This window comes from Pagrus major, chromosome 10 (assembly GCF_040436345.1).
Source record: "Pagrus major chromosome 10, Pma_NU_1.0".
Lineage (NCBI taxonomy): Eukaryota > Metazoa > Chordata > Actinopteri > Spariformes > Sparidae > Pagrus > Pagrus major.
In genome coordinates, this window is record NC_133224.1 from 21,911,988 (window position 1) to 21,929,683 (window position 17,696).

General features: G+C 39.9%; 1 protein-coding gene across 2 annotated transcripts in view; it reads right to left on the reverse strand.

Moving 5' to 3' along the window:
* LOC141003212 (protein Dok-7-like) overlaps window positions 1-16,942 on the reverse strand; it is a 34,919-nt gene extending 17,977 nt beyond the window's left edge. For both annotated transcript variants that reach the window (XM_073474501.1, XM_073474500.1), the window contains exons 1-6: window positions 16,758-16,942; window positions 16,614-16,659; window positions 14,963-15,193; window positions 11,647-11,847; window positions 6,160-6,279; window positions 213-311 (exon numbers count right to left, since the gene is read on the reverse strand). In XM_073474501.1, the coding sequence (XP_073330602.1) occupies window positions 213-311; window positions 6,160-6,279; window positions 11,647-11,847; window positions 14,963-15,193; window positions 16,614-16,659; window positions 16,758-16,811 (751 nt within the window). In that variant the 5' untranslated portion in view covers window positions 16,812-16,942. The remainder of the gene's footprint in view (window positions 1-212; window positions 312-6,159; window positions 6,280-11,646; window positions 11,848-14,962; window positions 15,194-16,613; window positions 16,660-16,757) is intronic.
* Window positions 16,943-17,696: the final 754 nt, after the last annotated feature.

Here is a 17,696-nt window from a genome sequence, read left to right on the forward strand (position 1 = left end):
AAAGACAACATTGATAAGACTTTAATTAATAACAATAATTAAATAATAATTGAATCAACAGTTACGTTATTTGATGAAAATCTCTTATGCTTGTGTAAACCACAGACTTTTTTTAGAACAGAAAACCCAGTCACTTTAAGACGAGGGAACCAGAAGTGCAAAAATGCCAACTCATTTTCTGGTTTCAGTAACATGGTAACATGGCTCTCTACCTGTGCTGCTCCTGTGAGACAGCATGCTCAGTCGTTTCTCCAGCTCCTGGGCCTCGTGGTTCAGCCTCTCCTCCGAACTCGTCTGACTGGCGCTGGGGTCTGTTGGAGAGAGCATCCGTCATCAAACTAATGTGTGACGACAAGGTAAGTTTAGTGAGTCCTGCTGCTGTCACTGAGACACGGGATCAGATGTGATGCAGCTGAGCGTTTTGTATGGCGGTGACACGGGCGCAGCTGTGAAAACACATCCCGTTACTCCAGAGAAACGAGAAGGGACAATTCACCCCACGAGAGTCTCGCTCATCTTTCTGTGTCTTCATTAAAATCAAATGTCAGCCTCAAGTGAAAACTAACAAACACGTTGGCAGGAGCGTTGTGTACTATTATGTGGTCTTTGTACGAACACAGATAAAAGGGTCACACAGGGGAACACCTTGCAGTATTTGAGCAACACTACAGGGTTTATTAATAGCGCTGCCACATGGCTCTGTTGGTACGCACTCTGCTGCTGGTGGCTAAAGATTCTTGGTGCTGTTCAAGGATCTAATGTACCTTGGACCGTCCAAGGTCAACTCTAACACTGGATCGATTTTATTTTTCTTTATCCATTAGCGCCTGCAACAGCAATGTGGTGAAGTATCACTTACAGTGTCCTAAATTAAAAAAAGAAAGACTGGGACAAACTCATATAGTTACATGTTGATTATATGACTTTCCCTTTTAAATCCTGCCTTGCCACCTGGAAGACAAAAAGCTGTAGGTGCTGGTGGTATTTACCCTGATGCACATCATACAAACTTTAAAGAGGCACATATTCCCAGCTGAAAATGTGGCTATACAATAATGCACCTGAAGAATCCAAATAGATGAACTTGCTGAACTACCTCCTGCAGTCTGTAGACAAACAGAGCTGCAGCAATTACTTCATTAATTAATTAGACGATTGAAAAATAATGGCCAATTATTCATCGTTTCAATCATTGTTCAAGCTAAAATGTGAGGATTTGCTGCTTTTCTTTGTCATTTATAATTGTAAATGAAAAGTCTTTCAATTTTGGACTATTGGTTGGACAAAAGAATCAATTTAAAGACGTAGAGAAGAGAGAAGAGATTGATTGATCATCAAAATAATCCTTACTTGCAGCTCTAAAGACAAAGAGCTGAGATTTAAAATATTTTCACAAACATTGAACTTTTTTATTCCGTTTGACATTTATGTCAATTATGAACTATTTTCCCTCCTTGAATATCTCGAACCAGACGACAAAAGCTCTTTGTCCGACTGTTATGTGAAAAGACACACATCATACAAACAGGAGGAGGCAAAGATTTCTCCCTTCCCTTCCCCTAGATGCGCAACAAAACAAAGAATCCAAACAGATAGAGCTTCACATTTTCAGGAAATGTATTCTGCCCACTGTTGACGAGTTTAGAGGTCAAATCACCATCAGAACCAGAAAGAATCGAACTAAGATTTGAAATGTTTGTACAAAATGAATCATAGATGTAACAGTCAAACTTCCACTACAGCATTTAGAGATTTTGGGCAATACGTTTTGGTTTTATTTTTTTCAGGTATGTTGTTCTGGACATGAACACTTAACTTCTGTTCTGAAAGTGCCTGAGAATGTGTGCATTTTAATTAGTGTACTGTGGTTTAATACAAAAAATAACTGTCTTAATGTACGTAATCAACTGGGGAAGTTTCATGGCGATATTTATCAGTTAAAAATGTGAGCCTGCTCACCTGGACTGCTCCTCTTAATACTGGTAAAATCCAGCCAAAACGTCCTCATTAACATACTTGTTTTCTCATTATGACCAAATGTTTTTGTCATGATGAAAACATGTCTCCTTAATATGACAAAGATGTGAAGTTTTCTTCAAAAGATGGCAGTTCTGCTCCGCTGTAATTACAGCATTACAATCCTTACAAATTAAAGGCTGTTTGTGAACCAGCACCATCGTGAAAACAACACAAACGGATATTTCACGTGGCTCGTCATGGCTGCATCCAAATATCAAAAGGTAATACAGCCTCTGCCAACACTTACAAGCTGTGAAGAAGTGAAATTAAAATTTACCACAGCATCTCCACTACCTGCTGCTGTTTGATTATCGGCTGATAGAGATTCACATCATACATGCCTCCTCATGTGCCATCTGCACTCCGCTAAGTCGCATATGTAACAAGCGGCACGCCAGCACGACCAAATGGAGCGCAGCCAGACAGATCAAAACAGGGAGCGTCTTGGGTAATATCTGCTTGACTAACAGGTGTCACAGCCTGTCACACGCTGTATTTTTGTGGCTTGCTCATCCCAGCTAAGCTGCACTAACGCCTCCTCCTCTTTAGACAGTCACAGAAGCCAGAAAATCCTAAATTTGAAGAGAAAACAGGCTTTGAAAATGTGTCCTTGTTACATTTTTCTCATATCTACAGTTATGAGATAAGGAATCAAAACTAAATAAACTCACTTAAACAGCACTTGTGGCATTACAACAAAAAATGCTATACACAATTAGGGGGAAATATTATAAATTATAATATTTAAGAATTGGCCATTTGTTGACATATCACCAGAGAAACTGCTAGATGCTGCTAACATTGGCTGCCGTTAGCCAGTTAGTTAAGTTAGCTGTGTAGCTACTGTTTCAGATTGGGAACTCAGAGTGGTATTACAAAGGGTAGGCTAGGGCCAGCTGGTTAGCATGCTTACTTCAGTAGACATCTCTGCAACACCATATATAGACGTCTTTGACATTACATCAAAACTCTTTTTTATTCACATTCTATTGATAATTTTAGTTATTTTTTGAATGTTTCAAACCATAGTTTTTACATATTGCACCTTTTAAATAATTTTAAAAACTGTCAATTAATCATAAAAATAATTGGCAGATTAATTGGTCTTTAGAATAATCGTTATTTGAAGCCCGAACAACCAGCAGCAAGTTAGCTTAGCATAAAGACTGGAAACAGGAGGAGACAAAAGACACAAAACCAGACAAACACGTTAAAATCTTGTTTGTTTACTCCCACTACAGTGATTTTTCATACACATATAAAGCCAGGTAAGTCTAACTAGTTGTTCAGCTAAATGTTTTTACTTTATCTTGAAACAGCCATTGAAATCTTCATTCTCAACACACTAGACAGCCTGATCACCTGTTATATCTGCAATTTTTCTAGTTCTAGTAACGTTCGTATAAAATGCCCCTCGAGTGTATCCTGGAGGCTAAACAGACAGACAGCCGTACAGTGAAAGGCAGAGAGAGGTGGAAACAGTGTGGCACGCAAGGGTGACATACGGATAACTGACCCTGCGGACAAAACAGCGATTAATCAATCGAGGCAGTAGAGGCAGAGAAATTTAGTGACAGGGACAAAGACAAGAACTGAGAGGTGAAACACAAGTGAGCACGAGAGACACAATTAAATGCTGCAGATAGGAATAAGAGGGGAGGGGGAGGGTGAGCGAGTATGAAATGAAGGGGGGAGGCAGCACTGGAATCCTGTGGATGAAGTTACATACATGCTCGGAGTGATTAGGAGGCTTTGGCTGCTCTACTTGTGTGAACTGTGACTTTGACCCCTTGCTCTCCCTCCGACATCCTCCCTGCTATTTATTCTACTACGCACCACAATAATAGGAGTATGAGCTCAACCTGTGATTGGGCGGCGAGATGTGTGAAATCCAGAATATCCACAAGCCCCCACAGCTGCCCGCTCCACATTTCCTGTTAAGTTATGTACTAGGTGAGAAAAAAATGTTCAAACTGATAGTGTGGAAAATTGTAAGTGTTAAAGTGGAGAGCAGGAGAGCCGATAATGTTTAACAGCTTGCAAGAGAGAACATTTCTACTATTTCTATTTTTTCGATAGTATATGGTCGATAGAGACAGTTTGAAGATACCTAAATAGGAAAGTTAAAGTTAAGAGTTTATTTTAAATGTAAACCTGCAATTACTGAATTTTATGGCCACTTGGGGTCAACAGATCCAAGACTGTATACACAACATTGACATATTATTCTCCTTTTGCAAAATAAACATTTATATGGAGTCATGTTTGTGTCCACCTAGTGAACATAATCTTTTTAGCTCTGTTTTTGGTCTCCACCAGCTTGTGAGGGGAATATCTGGCTCTTCAGCTGCTAAATGCTCGACTATGTTAACAGGCTAGTGGCTAACTTTGCCTTTCTGTTGTTTGGAGCTGGACAGATAGCGTACGGTGGGTTTATCAGAGCTTTTTCACTGAAAACAAACTGCTTAATGCAGCCAAAAACAAATCATAACAATTAAATTGCAGATCGGAAAGCCGCTAAAACTGCAGAGTTGGGCAATAACTTTGGGTTTTTCACTCTGCCGTCGATTAGCTTACATAAAAGACGTCAGCTGCAGTTGGAAAGTAAGACCTCCTGCAACATTATTTTGTAGAAAAATGTCCCCCAAAATTAAGCTGATTGATGGCTCTGTGAATTCAGATGCATTTTGATTGGCTGTCAGTGTTTCTATCATTCATCTCATCGCTCTGAAAGTGATCTCAATGATATCGTCCCCCTCTGTCATTGTCATTACACTTGAGTTAAAACAATTTTTAAAACCTTGCACTTAAAGTTGTTGTTATAGTTACCATTCTTGGTGTGGATGGTCCTTTAGTATAAAAACATTGATTACAGCAGCTTTAAATTTGTGAGTTGGATAATCTGAAAGTTGTGGAGAAACAAGCTTAAACAACTATTGTTTTCATTATTCATTTCAGCAGAAAATTGTGAAACAAGCCAAAAAAAAGTTTCCCAGAGCCCACACTGATGTCTGTAAATTGCTTGTCACAGTCCAAATGCAACTATTATAAGCTTCCTATCACATAAGACAAAGAAAACCAGCAAATATTCACAGCTGAGAAGCTGGAGCCAGATAAAGTTTGGCATTTTTCTTGGCAAATTAAAAATCATTAATCACTACAGTTCTGCACTGAAAATACGTAAACAAAGCTGATATTTCACAAGCAAGTTAAGCAGTGGAAAATAAACTTTTTTAGCACAGAGACTGTCAAGTTTTCACAATGTGTGGCACAAGAGAAGCAGAGGAGAAGAGCTGAGGGTGGACATGCCAGAGTTCAGTGCTCATTAAACAGACAAACCTACAGAGGAAGTACGGCAATATTTCACCCTATTAAATCTTTAGAAAACTTATAAAACTTCCTTTATTAAATATCCACAGATGAAGATTATGGTGTTTATATTTCAGTTCCATCATTTCTCCAGTGTGCTGGACACCTATGACAGATTGAAATCTTGCCAGACAACCCTGCTGTAATAATAGTAAAAATATCTAATGGCTATTTGGATCCCGTCCATCCCCCAGCTCGCTCAACAGTAGCACTTCACCCTCAACTATACATAGACTACAACTGAATTTGCTGCCATAATCACAGTAAGTACAGAAGTTATTCTCTTACCCATGTTAAGCTGACCCTACGCTTTACATTCACCACAGTACACTTAAGTCAGGGGTTTGGGCATTTGACTAAAATTATAAATTGCTTCAAAGGATTATCCAATTATGTTAAAAAAAACTGCTGTCAGTCATAATTTAGTCACATCAAAGTACATCCATTCATGGAGGAATCCTCTGACTCATTCTGCCAAAAATGGTTGGATTCCAGGAAGGCAGCGCACCTAACTGCTATGATAAATCCCTGGAGGCACAGGAGGGGAGCCAAGCAGGGTTTGCTACAATCTAAATGGCCAGTGTTGACTCAAGTGTTTGCCCACACCCCTTGGCAACAGCACGGTTAGTAATTATCCAAATAAGGATCGCATAGAGCTTCATCTGCTTTCTCTAAATAATAGTCTGTACCTCTAAACCGTCCCTCTCTTAACGTGTAGTCGGTTTTCTAGTCCTTTCCAGCTAAGCAGCTTTAAACACCTCTGGCACTGACCTGGCAAAACTGGCCGCAGTCCAAAAGGGCCTCTGGTGGGGGAGATGCCTCTGACGATGCAGTCGAACAGAAAGCTGATCTGCTCGCTCTCAGCAGATGCGAGCAGAAAAACACCGGCCCCTGTAGAAAGCAGACTTTGTTAGTGTTACGTTATTTTTTTGCTGCATTGAAATATCCACTAAAGGGCTAAACAGACCACTTTACCAGAACTTTACTCTGCAAGAAGGTAGAATTAAATTAGTAAGATTTAAACCTGGTAGGAATTAATTATTTTCATTCTGAAGTAATTGATTCTTCATCTAGTCTATAAATGTGTAAAGACAGTAAAAAATAGGGTTAGACACTCCATCTGGTAGTCAAGGACTTTATGAACCAAGACCAAGCACTAAGTTCTAACTTTTAGCACTTTAGCACACATTTGCTCCAAAAAAGAAAAAAAGTGGTCCTGGTCCTGGCTGCTCGTATTGATTTCATATTAAGTCACAAGTAATCTAATTTCCTCTTTACTGCTCCCAGTTCGTCTTTCACATCAATCTAGAACGTCATCAAAGAAGATACAATAATGTGAAGGTTAAAGGTGCTGCTCCACAGAGGTCCTCGACCTCCCTCTGACGATACAAATGGCTCTCCATTACAAGGTGTCACTATAAAGGGTCGTAGTGTTGCCCTGTCCCTGAGACCACCCATGTCAAGGAAGACCTCAATAACATTCCCAACACTTCCCTGGCTGTGATCAGGGTCAAAGGTCAGCAGCAAAATGTCTGCAGTGGGGATGTATGGCCTGCTTAGTGTGGTCATGATATGGATCTGATTAGGAAGGATCTCATTTTATTACCTCCTCTAGCACTGAACCTACTCTGGTTAGACTCTGAGGTTTAATTCCTTCAAATATTGAGGAAACACACGCACTCAGGTGTGCTGCCAAAAGCTAGAGTTAAGAAAAAAAAAAAAAACACCAAGCAAAACAAAGAACAGGTGGCGGGGCCTGTTTAGTTTACAACCCGATAAAGATTCTGTGTGGGAACAAAAACAAGTGGCCCCTTCTGCTCTCTCCTCTGAAAAAGTGATAAAACACAGCATCCATATAAAGTAACAGAACTTATTAAATCATAGTCAGTACGTGGGAAGTGTAAATTAATTTGAATTTTCACTCAGAGCAACGACTGGCCTTTCATTCTTATGGCAGCAGTGTCATCCAAGCGTGCAGACATTAAAGTTTATTTTTGATCCACTAATATGTACAAGTAAGACAAAATCAAAGATGTCTAGCGCCAGCTTCCTCCGGAGGTACAAACATTCACCGTCGCCAACAAATGAATCTCTTCCTTAAGGGAAGTATTTCACTGCTGGAAAGATGGTCTCTTCATTAAACTGTCTATTCAGAAGAAAGATATTTTTTAAATTAGTGCGACATGACAGGCCGTGCTTTGTTTTCGCTACTCTGTTGTGTGCTTGGACACAAACTTTCTCATATTACCGCTAAACAGTCCACTAACATATATTTCTAAAAACATTTGAGGCACACATAGGCAATGCAGTAACAGAATCTTGAGTCACATTTAATCAGCACTGCATAATTTGACAGTTTGACAGGTGTTAAAAAAAATCTCCTTAAAGCTGTGATGAACCGCAGAGCTGGGTGTTCAGGTTCGTCACTACAAAAAAGACACTTCACGTTACACATAGGTATCTGATCCATCGTCAATACAAAAATTTGGACTTAAAACCTCATGTTTGTGCTGTTGAGGAGATCTGTCACTTATCATTCAAGAAATATAAAAGCAGTACATTAAGTAGAGCTGCAACTAACAATTATTTTTAAATATGTTCACTATTTTTTCAAGGAATAGACTCTATACCATCTGGCAATCGGTTCACACCAGCCACGACACCCGTCAACATGCTCACGCTCCAACCCACTACAACTCAGGAGTCATTACTACATTATTACACAAGCACTCAAACTTGGCCTTTATTTTGATCTCAACTACACCTGTAAGGTTTCCTGACTCCATCTTTCACGGTTGGGATGCTATCGTGGGGGCAAAATCTGTCCACAGACAGACATATAAACACCTGCCAAAGTGCTCTAAACTGCTGTGTCACAACTTTTAATTATTCGTTTAGTGTTTAAAATGTCAGAAAGTAGTGAAATACTCCCATCATAATTCCCCAGAGCCCAAAATCATGTCTTTACATTGCTCGTTTTGTTTACCGACAGTGCAAAACCAAAGGATTTTCATTTTAAGATGACGTAAAACAAAGAAAAGCATCAAATACTCCAATTTTAGAAGGTGGAACAAGGAAGTGTTTGGCAGTTTTACTTAATGTATTACTAATATGATTAAAGGAGACGTTTTATGCTCATTTTCAGGTTCATCATTTTATTTTGGGTTACTACTACAATATGTTTAGATGTTTTAATGCCACAAACCACATCAGTTTTCTCATACGCTCCTGTCTCTTTAGGGCTGGTTCATTTCAGCTGAGAAAATTCTTTTATTTTCTAACTCTTTGAGTGTGTTTTGTTTGTGATACCTGTGTGACTTGACTGCTGTAATTTCCCATTGGGATAAATAAAGCATTGATTCAGTTGAGTTTGTTATACACAGTGCATATAGTAAATGTTGAAAGGAGCTGTTAAACACTTTTCTTCTCCATCACACTTTGACTACTTGGCTCACATTCCCTACTGAAGACCCACAAACCTTGAGGATAAACGATTAAGCAGGACGTGAACAAAAGGTCGGACGAATGTAGCTCACAGTTCTACAGCTGCCTCAACCAGAAGTGAGAGGACCAACACCGTTACACCACGTCTCCCTGTGCTGTGGATAAACTGTGCTGAGAGATTACATGTCACAGGAATGCACGCCCTTCAACACACACACAAACACTCAGACGCGCCTTCATCTTCACACACATTTCCTTTTCCTTTTTGTAAATTTACATTTAGCTCATGTCTGACTGTTTTGATATTACGTGAGATCCACTGCTGAAGATTTAATGGAGCTAAATAAATCACACATCACATTCACAAGTGTCATGTTTCCAGCGAGGTCGTCCACAACGCTCTCGTGTCTCTGTCTCCTCCAGGTGTTGACACGCACTCGTCTCTGCTTTAATGGTTTCATGTTTAAGCAAATACATAAACTGTGGTGTAGCTTATCAAAGGGACACACACAGCTTAAGATTGTTAGGGCTGAGCATTGGACGAGCTCTTGTTTCTCAAAAACAACTTGTCTGGAGTGACGCATTAAGTTGAATATTAGGCACAGCAGGGGTGATCCTGCACGGACTGAATAATTTCCCTCCAACAGTTTCCTGTTGTCATGAAGCAGCTGTTTTTTTGTTGTTTTTCTTTTGAGAACAAGAAAAAAATTGTTTACAGCCATTAACATCATACGCTCGCCATTACTCATCTGGATAGATCAAAATTACCAAATAAAAGCCCGCTATTTCAGTTGTATTACTAATATTTGGATTTGATTACACCCAGACACATTACACATAACCACTGCACCCATATGTCATTGTTAAACATCTGACTCCAACACCACAGGCATGAATGTGCTGCTGTAGTCTTTCCACAACATTTTGAAAGCAGGGATTTGCTCCCACTAAGCCACGAGCATCATCATGGTCGGACACTAACTGTTGGGCAATAAGGCTCAGGTTGTTTGGTGGTGGATGGGGTCAAGTTCCTCCACACCAAACTCTGCAACCAAATGTCTTTAAGGACCGGGTGTATGCAGTGCTACTGTCATAATGATACACAAATATATATTAAATAGATATTTCATTTCTCTTGTATTTTTCTCCTCTCCTCTCTTGCTAGTTAAAGAGAAAATACATTTCCTGGTATCCCTGCCCACTTTATCCAATCAGGACGGAGAGCTCCAAAAGAGGCAGTCCTGTCTGCTCGGCGAACGCACAGAACAGGATCCTCTCACAAGCAGAACATGGAAAGCCATCAATTCCAGCACTCCTGGTGACGGCTTATACTACCAAACACACCAAGCGAAGAAAAAAAGAGAGCTGCCTCAAAAAAAAAAAAGAAAGGAGTCATGCAAGTGTGGTGACGTAGAGAGGAGGGAGGGGATTGCTAACTGCAAAACAGACAGGAAGTTTGCTAAAACAACGCTTAAAGCAGCTTTCAAGCACTTAAATTAATTGTTATAGCTGACCCAATATGTGGATTTATACGATCTTATATGTATGGTTGTTCCTGGAACATCATAGTGAATGTTGCTCCAGGGCCGTCATTGAAACTGACCAATCACGTTTCTGTAATGTCATAGCTTAGCGACTTGGGGAAAAAGACTGGAAAAATACACACATGAAAGGTTCTATTTAAACCCAAACCATGTTTTCCTAAACCTAACCAAGTATTTTTGTTGCCTAAACCTAATCAAATGACAGAAAACTGAAAAGAAATGGAAAAGAACGTGTGTAAAAACAAGTGTACAGTAAATCATATGTTCCAAATGAGATACAAACCCCAGTCTACTGAGTAAGAGTCTTATACACAACCCACTCAGCCACAACAGCTTCTTACAAATGATGGTCTTGGAACAACATTGATTATGATTATCTAAAAAATTGAATTGATTTAAGTAGTAATAGTAGTCTGAAAGGACAGTGGTATGGATGGCTACTTGACTAAAGAGACCAAACTCTAAACATTAACAATTCCAGGATGACTATGACTTGTATGGCCACATCAGGGGCACATGATACGTTCCAGAAACATGAGTATGAAATCTAACTGTAGGCTGTAGCATTAAGATGTCCTTTAATTGCACCTTTGTAAAACCATGAAAAGCAGCCCCAGATGAAAATGGCACAAAGGGATGCAGGAAGGGGCTGTAAAACGTTGCACATAATGTTATTGTACTGGGACAGTCATTGTACTGGGAAAGAGCCGCTCTTTTACAGGCTCTGATAAACAAAGGCTACAAATGAATCATCCTGAATCACAGCCGGTGATTATATGGTCTGTTTGAGAGGGACATAAGGAAAACATGGCTCAGATAGAGATTTAATGAGCTATTAGCTTCTAATGATGCAGCCCAATTTTGCACAAGAGTCATTATTGTCATAAGATGGTGAAGATAGTGTTTAATGTTCTCACAGAGTGTGTCTTTTCTCAAAACTGGCTTGATTTTCATTGTTGACTTTTTTCTGTCCCTTATTTTGTAACTTTAATATTTCTTTATTTTTCTGCCTCCATTTTGTCAGCTACTCACTGTTATTTGTGGTATTATCTCCCAACTACATTTACGAGATGTCCAATGCTCATAAGTCTCAGAACTGTTCCTAAAAACAAGGATCTTCTTCAAGCCTCACACCCAATTATCTTGAAGCCTTGAACAACCATCTGCCAGCAAAATATTAGTTTAAGGAGCCACATAACAGCAAAATGGACAGTTAACCTAAACACATCCAAATGTAGCATAAAAACAACATAAAGATCAACAAACTTACAGTAACCACATCTTGTTCCTCCCTCGAACACAAATCCGTTGGGTACAGGCCCATATCTGCGCAGGTCTGGAAGGTTCCAGTGGCCAATAATAACCGGAGGGACGTCCCGGGCGAGAGCCAGTAAGTTGTTGCACAAATGAAGAGTTGCAGGTCCGCTCTCTAACTTGGTCCCTGGTAAGACTCCAACACTGAATCTGTGAACTAAGGAAACAGCAGAAACAGACGGAAACTTTAAACTTCAAACATAATCCAACAATGCCCAATCAATTTTCAGACACAAAGGAGCATCTTTCTGGATGTGGCTCTCCTACACTATCCTATTGGGCCATTAAAGTCTGCCAGAGAAGCAAACCCATACATCCCCTATATCCTCACTTTTAGTATACAAATAACTACATGCATACATACAATGATCAGTAAATTAAGTCTTTAGGACTGCAATAGCAGACGGGCCAAACTGTTAAGGGGCCCTTTTCCAGATTTTTTGTTACGTTTACTACAGCGCCAGCGAGCTGTTTCCCTTTGTGAGCGTCATTCTGTAAAAAAGGCATGTTTTGGGTTCAGTGGAGGAATGCACCATACTGCAGACTTCACATTCAAGATTTAAGCAGCTTGACAGTAAACAAACTGTCTAGACTTTGGTTTGAATCCATCAACATGATTGAATCCATCAACATGAAGGATCAGAGAGCCCTGGTTAAAAAACGGTTTTAGTTAGGTTTCACAGGGGACCGAAAACACAGTATCCTCACACAATGATTACTTCAGAGGGGATTTGATTTCATTCAGCAGTGAAAGGAGAAACAGCTGCACACAGAGAATGAAGTCAGCAGGCTGAGCTCTGAATGGGCTCAGATCTAAGGCCCAATGCAATCAGTCAAAGCCCGTCATAAAACATCTGTGTAATTGAGTCTGTGTACTGTTGCTAATAAGAAACCAAGAGGAAAAACTGGATGTTAATGTGCGTTTCGAGCTGCGAGTTCCCCAGCAGCAATCAGAACAAACTTCGCCAGGTGAGATTGATGGAGGCGATGATGAGGAAATGTCGGCCATCTGCGTCACATCGTCACTCATATGGTGTCACACACAACAACAACAGCTCTGGCCACTGTGGCCCTCAGCCCACAGGCTGGCAGGTGACATTACTGCAGGCTTGGACACACACCACTCTCATTTGGCCACACAAACACACACATACAAAGACAACACACACTTTTATTTAGCTCCCTTAAAAACCAGGCAAGCCTGCAAAAGCATACGAGCGAGCACATGTATATTTTCCTGATTAGAGGGAACGACTGTGATGTAATTTGTCTTTAGCAGCACGTCCTCTGCCACACAATAATAAGAGTGTCATTACTGACCCAAGGCCCCAGCTGAACAGCCCAATGCTATTAATAGCTCCTCTTTGTTTATCACTTACATAACTTATATAACAGATCCACACAGCACGCTGTATACATGTCAAATGAGTGTCGACACTGGGCTATAAATTTACATTTAATCCTGTGATGCTAGAGATTTATAGGGCATGGAAACACAAACAAAAATCAATATCACAACAATAATTCTCATCATGCCAAACTTAGGACAAGTTTTAAAATGATCTCTGACAATAAAAAAAGTTTGCACGATGTGATCAGTGCTTTTCCTCTGGGCTCCCTGCCCTGCATGTTTTAGATGTTTCCCTGCCCCAACATGCCTGATTCATATGAATGGATGGTTATCAGGCTTCAGCAGAGCTTGAAAACGAGCTGATCATTTGCAAAGTGATTTGTTTTAAATAGAAGATGAAGCAGAGGCATGTCAGGTTTTTTAGGGGACGGTCCGTTCAGTGCATCAGTAGTGTTAGTTTGTTAAATATCAAACCAATAGAAGTAGCAAACTGGTAAAAACGCCACACTTCTTGTTTTCGTGACTGGTGTAGGCCTCTTGATGTCTGCTCTGCACCTTCATTAAAACTGTTTTTATCCCTTTTAATAAAGCTTCTGATGTTTTAAATATGGACGAAAAAGCTTTTTTACATTTCATATTTTAATTAGCGAAGCCTAAAAGGAAAACAGCATTTTAGAAAATCACTCATGACCTCAATAAAAACAACCAACTGCATCTCGCTAATGCTTAAATCAAGAAAGTTACTTTTGATCAGTATATGAATCCTTAACAACACATCAGGTTGCAGGGTTACACAGTCTGTAGCGCCTTACTTTTTAATTTAGCTGCACATGATTTAGGTGTATCCAATAATTTATTTTAATTTAATGGTGCACTTTGTAGTTTGTGAACAGAAATTTGAATGCAGAAAGTTTGTCTTACAATATTAATAAAGATAATAATACAAACTCAGAAATGTTTATTTGATAGACATATTTCCATTATAAAGAGCAATGTGTGAAGCAGCACAGAGCCCTGCTTCACACACACACACACAAAATAATCTACAGAAAATATGTTTATAGGCTAATATTTGTTCAAAGGCAACTGTTTACACACCCAGTTGGTGTTTGTAAAAAATTATCTCTATAGGCTACACAATCTTTAATAAGACCTGCTGAATACCAGGCGCACCCTGGAGCCCTTGTTCACCATGTTGGTCTTGTTTTCTCCAACTTTTAAATATTTCTAAATGACGCTCTTGTCTACCTCATCTTGATTCAGAGGTGAATTATTCATGCCTTTGTTTTTTTAATCACAGCTGGACGTCTGTACCACGCGGTTCCCATACTAGGAGCTACAAGAAGCTGCTGCAGCTTTTCCTAAATGCTTTTTTATCCACTTTGATCTTGTTTCTGGCCTTCTTTCATTTTCACTGTGGGTGAAACGGAGGACTGAATTCAAGATTATGCTGATCACATGTAAGGCTTTCATACATCAGGCCTCTGGATATGTTCAGGGACTGCTGACCCTTTCTCTCCTCCACTGTTCCCCAATAAAAAATGTAATATATGGGCAACAGAGTTTTGCTGTATTGGTTCATGTTGAATGTTGAATAATCTTCCTGCAAACCACATAGGCTGTAGCACAGGCACTACTGTTGGAGGCAGTTTGTTTGTTTGTCTTACTGTCTTGCTTTCGTTTTACTTGAGGAATTTGGAGCTATTGCTTGTTTTTTCCTAAGTTTGGCAAATTGCATGGTACTTATTTTTGACAGCGGTGTATTTTGAAACCCTCCAACATGATGGATGAACCAATCTGGTTGCTAAGAATTGATTTAACTACAGCAGCAGAGTGAGGTCGAATGTGGTATTATTCTGCAAGATTTATAGTGTTTCACATTTCTTTAAAAGTTCAGAGCAAAAAGTACGGATCTCCTCACCTTCTCCGAGGCTGTACCGTAGGCGGGCGTCCCACGCCTGCAGGGTTTCCTTGCTGTCGAAGCCCAGTAGGGCAGCCTGGTTCAGGCAGAGGATGGCCAGAGTGAAAGCCACGCCTTCATACCACTGTCCTACTTCCAGACCACAGATCTCCTCCAAGGTGACACTGGCCCTCTCCTTGTTGCCCTGCGCTTTGTCTGACTTGTCTTTGAAAATCAGCAGCACAAGGCAGTCTAGAGGAATCAAACAGTCAGTATAAGACACAACAAAAGGATTAAAAAAACACTGATTTCTTTTGTTTGATATAAAAATCCAGATTTAATTACACTGTCAAACGCTAATAAGATGAATTCTGACATACAGTAGCTGTTGTGATGTCCTCTAGTCTTTTGGCACCTTCAAACAATCAGTGTCAACTGACAAAACAAGACCGTGTGAGTGTGTTTGAGTGTGTGTGTGTGTGTGTGCACGCATCTCTTTCCTTCACACACACCTCTTAACCCACATAACTGAGGCATGAGCACAGACAGCTGTGATAACACTGACATTGAAGATCTGAAGAGGAGCAGCACTCAACCTCAGTCTAACCTGTGGAGCATGTTAAGCTGTCCAGCACCAGATGTCCAAAAGAAAATGTTTCTGTGTAATGCAATATAGTCACTTCATCACTTTGAATCCCAATATCTTATTTATAAAATGCAGAAAATGCCAAAGTTAATTGATGATTCTAAGAGTTTAGACAACCTCATACTGCTCCTCAATAAATGTGACTGACTGAATAACAAGTACAAATTCACTTAGAGCACACTCACGGTGCATCTAAAAATACGGCAGGGCTCAGACTATCAGTCTTTAGCACTTTAACTCTGAGGATGGGTACAAATAAGGCTCAAAAGGTATTTTCAAAACCTGTGTTTGTAGCACCTTAGGAAATACTTGAGAATTTCAAAATAAAATCAGTGTAAACTATGTCAACAGTGGAAATGAACATTGAGTTACATGTATGAACTTTAACCTTGCTTTTACAGCCGAATTAAGGTCAAACATTTGCACTTCACATGTACTTTTAAAAAAATGTACTTGCCCTTTTAGCTTTGAATCTGTACGCCAATTACACAAAAAAGGTCATTTTTTCTCAGCGAATTTGTGTAACCACGCTGTTTTGCCCAAATTAGTCTTTCTTCTTTCTTTTTCTGCAAATACAAACATTTTTCTTGTTTCTACTGACTCACAAACTACTTAAATTTCCCATTATGAGTTTTTTCCACGGGTTTTTACAAGGGTGAACTATAACCACAGGGTCCAAAACTCTTTCTGAACTATATTTCACAAACTCTACCTTTTTGACCCTTACGAGAGCCCATAGACGAGGCCCATTTTCTGAATATATACCTATATACATATTTATATTAAGAAACCAGGCTTTTTCAAGACAAAGAAGGTCGATGCAAGTTGAAAACACACGCATGATAGCACCTGATGTGTCCAACTTGCTAACTAGCTTCCTCCACTGTGGCGCAGCTAACATGCGCATTTATGTACGTTAGTGTTGAACCCGCTGCGCAAAAACCTCAAACATATTAGTGGTAGTCTCGAGACAAACCAGTGTGAAATGTGTAAACCTGACCAGTAACAGTCTGTGTCTGTCTTTACCTGCTACAGGGGACGGCTTGCGGAGAACGAGCCACCTAGTTTTCCACTGTGGAAGAAAAACAAAAGTAAGAGAGAAACTTTTTTTTAAGTGCGCTGAGGTTACTTGTGCCAATATCCGTCCGCAAATTTAGTCAAGCTAAACACCTTTTTTCCATCTCTGAGTCTGGCATATCCCTCCACGACAACAGAATCCGTCATCTTCAGTCATGGTTCCTGACAGCTGCAGAGTCGCTGCCTGAATGAGGGGTCACTTTCAAAATAGCTGCTCTCTCTGCTGCTGCTGCTGCTGCTGCTGGGGCGCAAACTCGCCCCCAGCAAGGCACATGGAAAATGGCATGACCACTGTCTGTCTGTCTGTCCGTCTGTGCCCCACCATGCTGCTACTGCTGCTGCTGCCACCTGGGCTTGTTAACACCACCTGCTGCTGCTGCAGGGAAGACTACTGGACTAAGACTCACTCAGCATGACTCTCATGCCACAAATACCACGTTTCATTTGTGGGTCTGAAAAATTAAAGGTGCAATGTGTAAGAATTGGCCACTGAACAAATTCATACAAAAAAAAACAAGAATATCACCAGAGTAACCGCTAACTGCTGCTAACTGTAGCTGCCGTTAGCGCAGCTAGCCCTGCAGCTCGAGGAGAGGTGTTTACAACACTAACTTGAGTATATATCACCGAAATACAATATATATACAAAATAACATGAAAATTGTTATTTCTTATCATTCTGTTAGTAATTGTAGTTAATTTTCGAATGTTTTCAACTAAAAGTCTTTCATATTGCACCTTTAAGAAATATACATGCACTGTTATTGTCGTAATTATTGTCAGAAAATGTGAATTATGTCGCAAAATACACCTCAAAAATTAAATAGTGCAAGTGGACTAGCACGTGTGGGCTTTCTTTATACACATTTGTGCATTGCAGAAGTTAACTTTAAATCAAAGCTGAATGTAATATTATAAATTACCTCCAGTGATGTCACTTAGTGGCTATTGCATTGTGGGTACTGTAGGCACCAGGTTTTGAAAGGGAAGAAGAAAAAGGTGAAATCTCTCGATCTGCTGTATCGAGTTTGA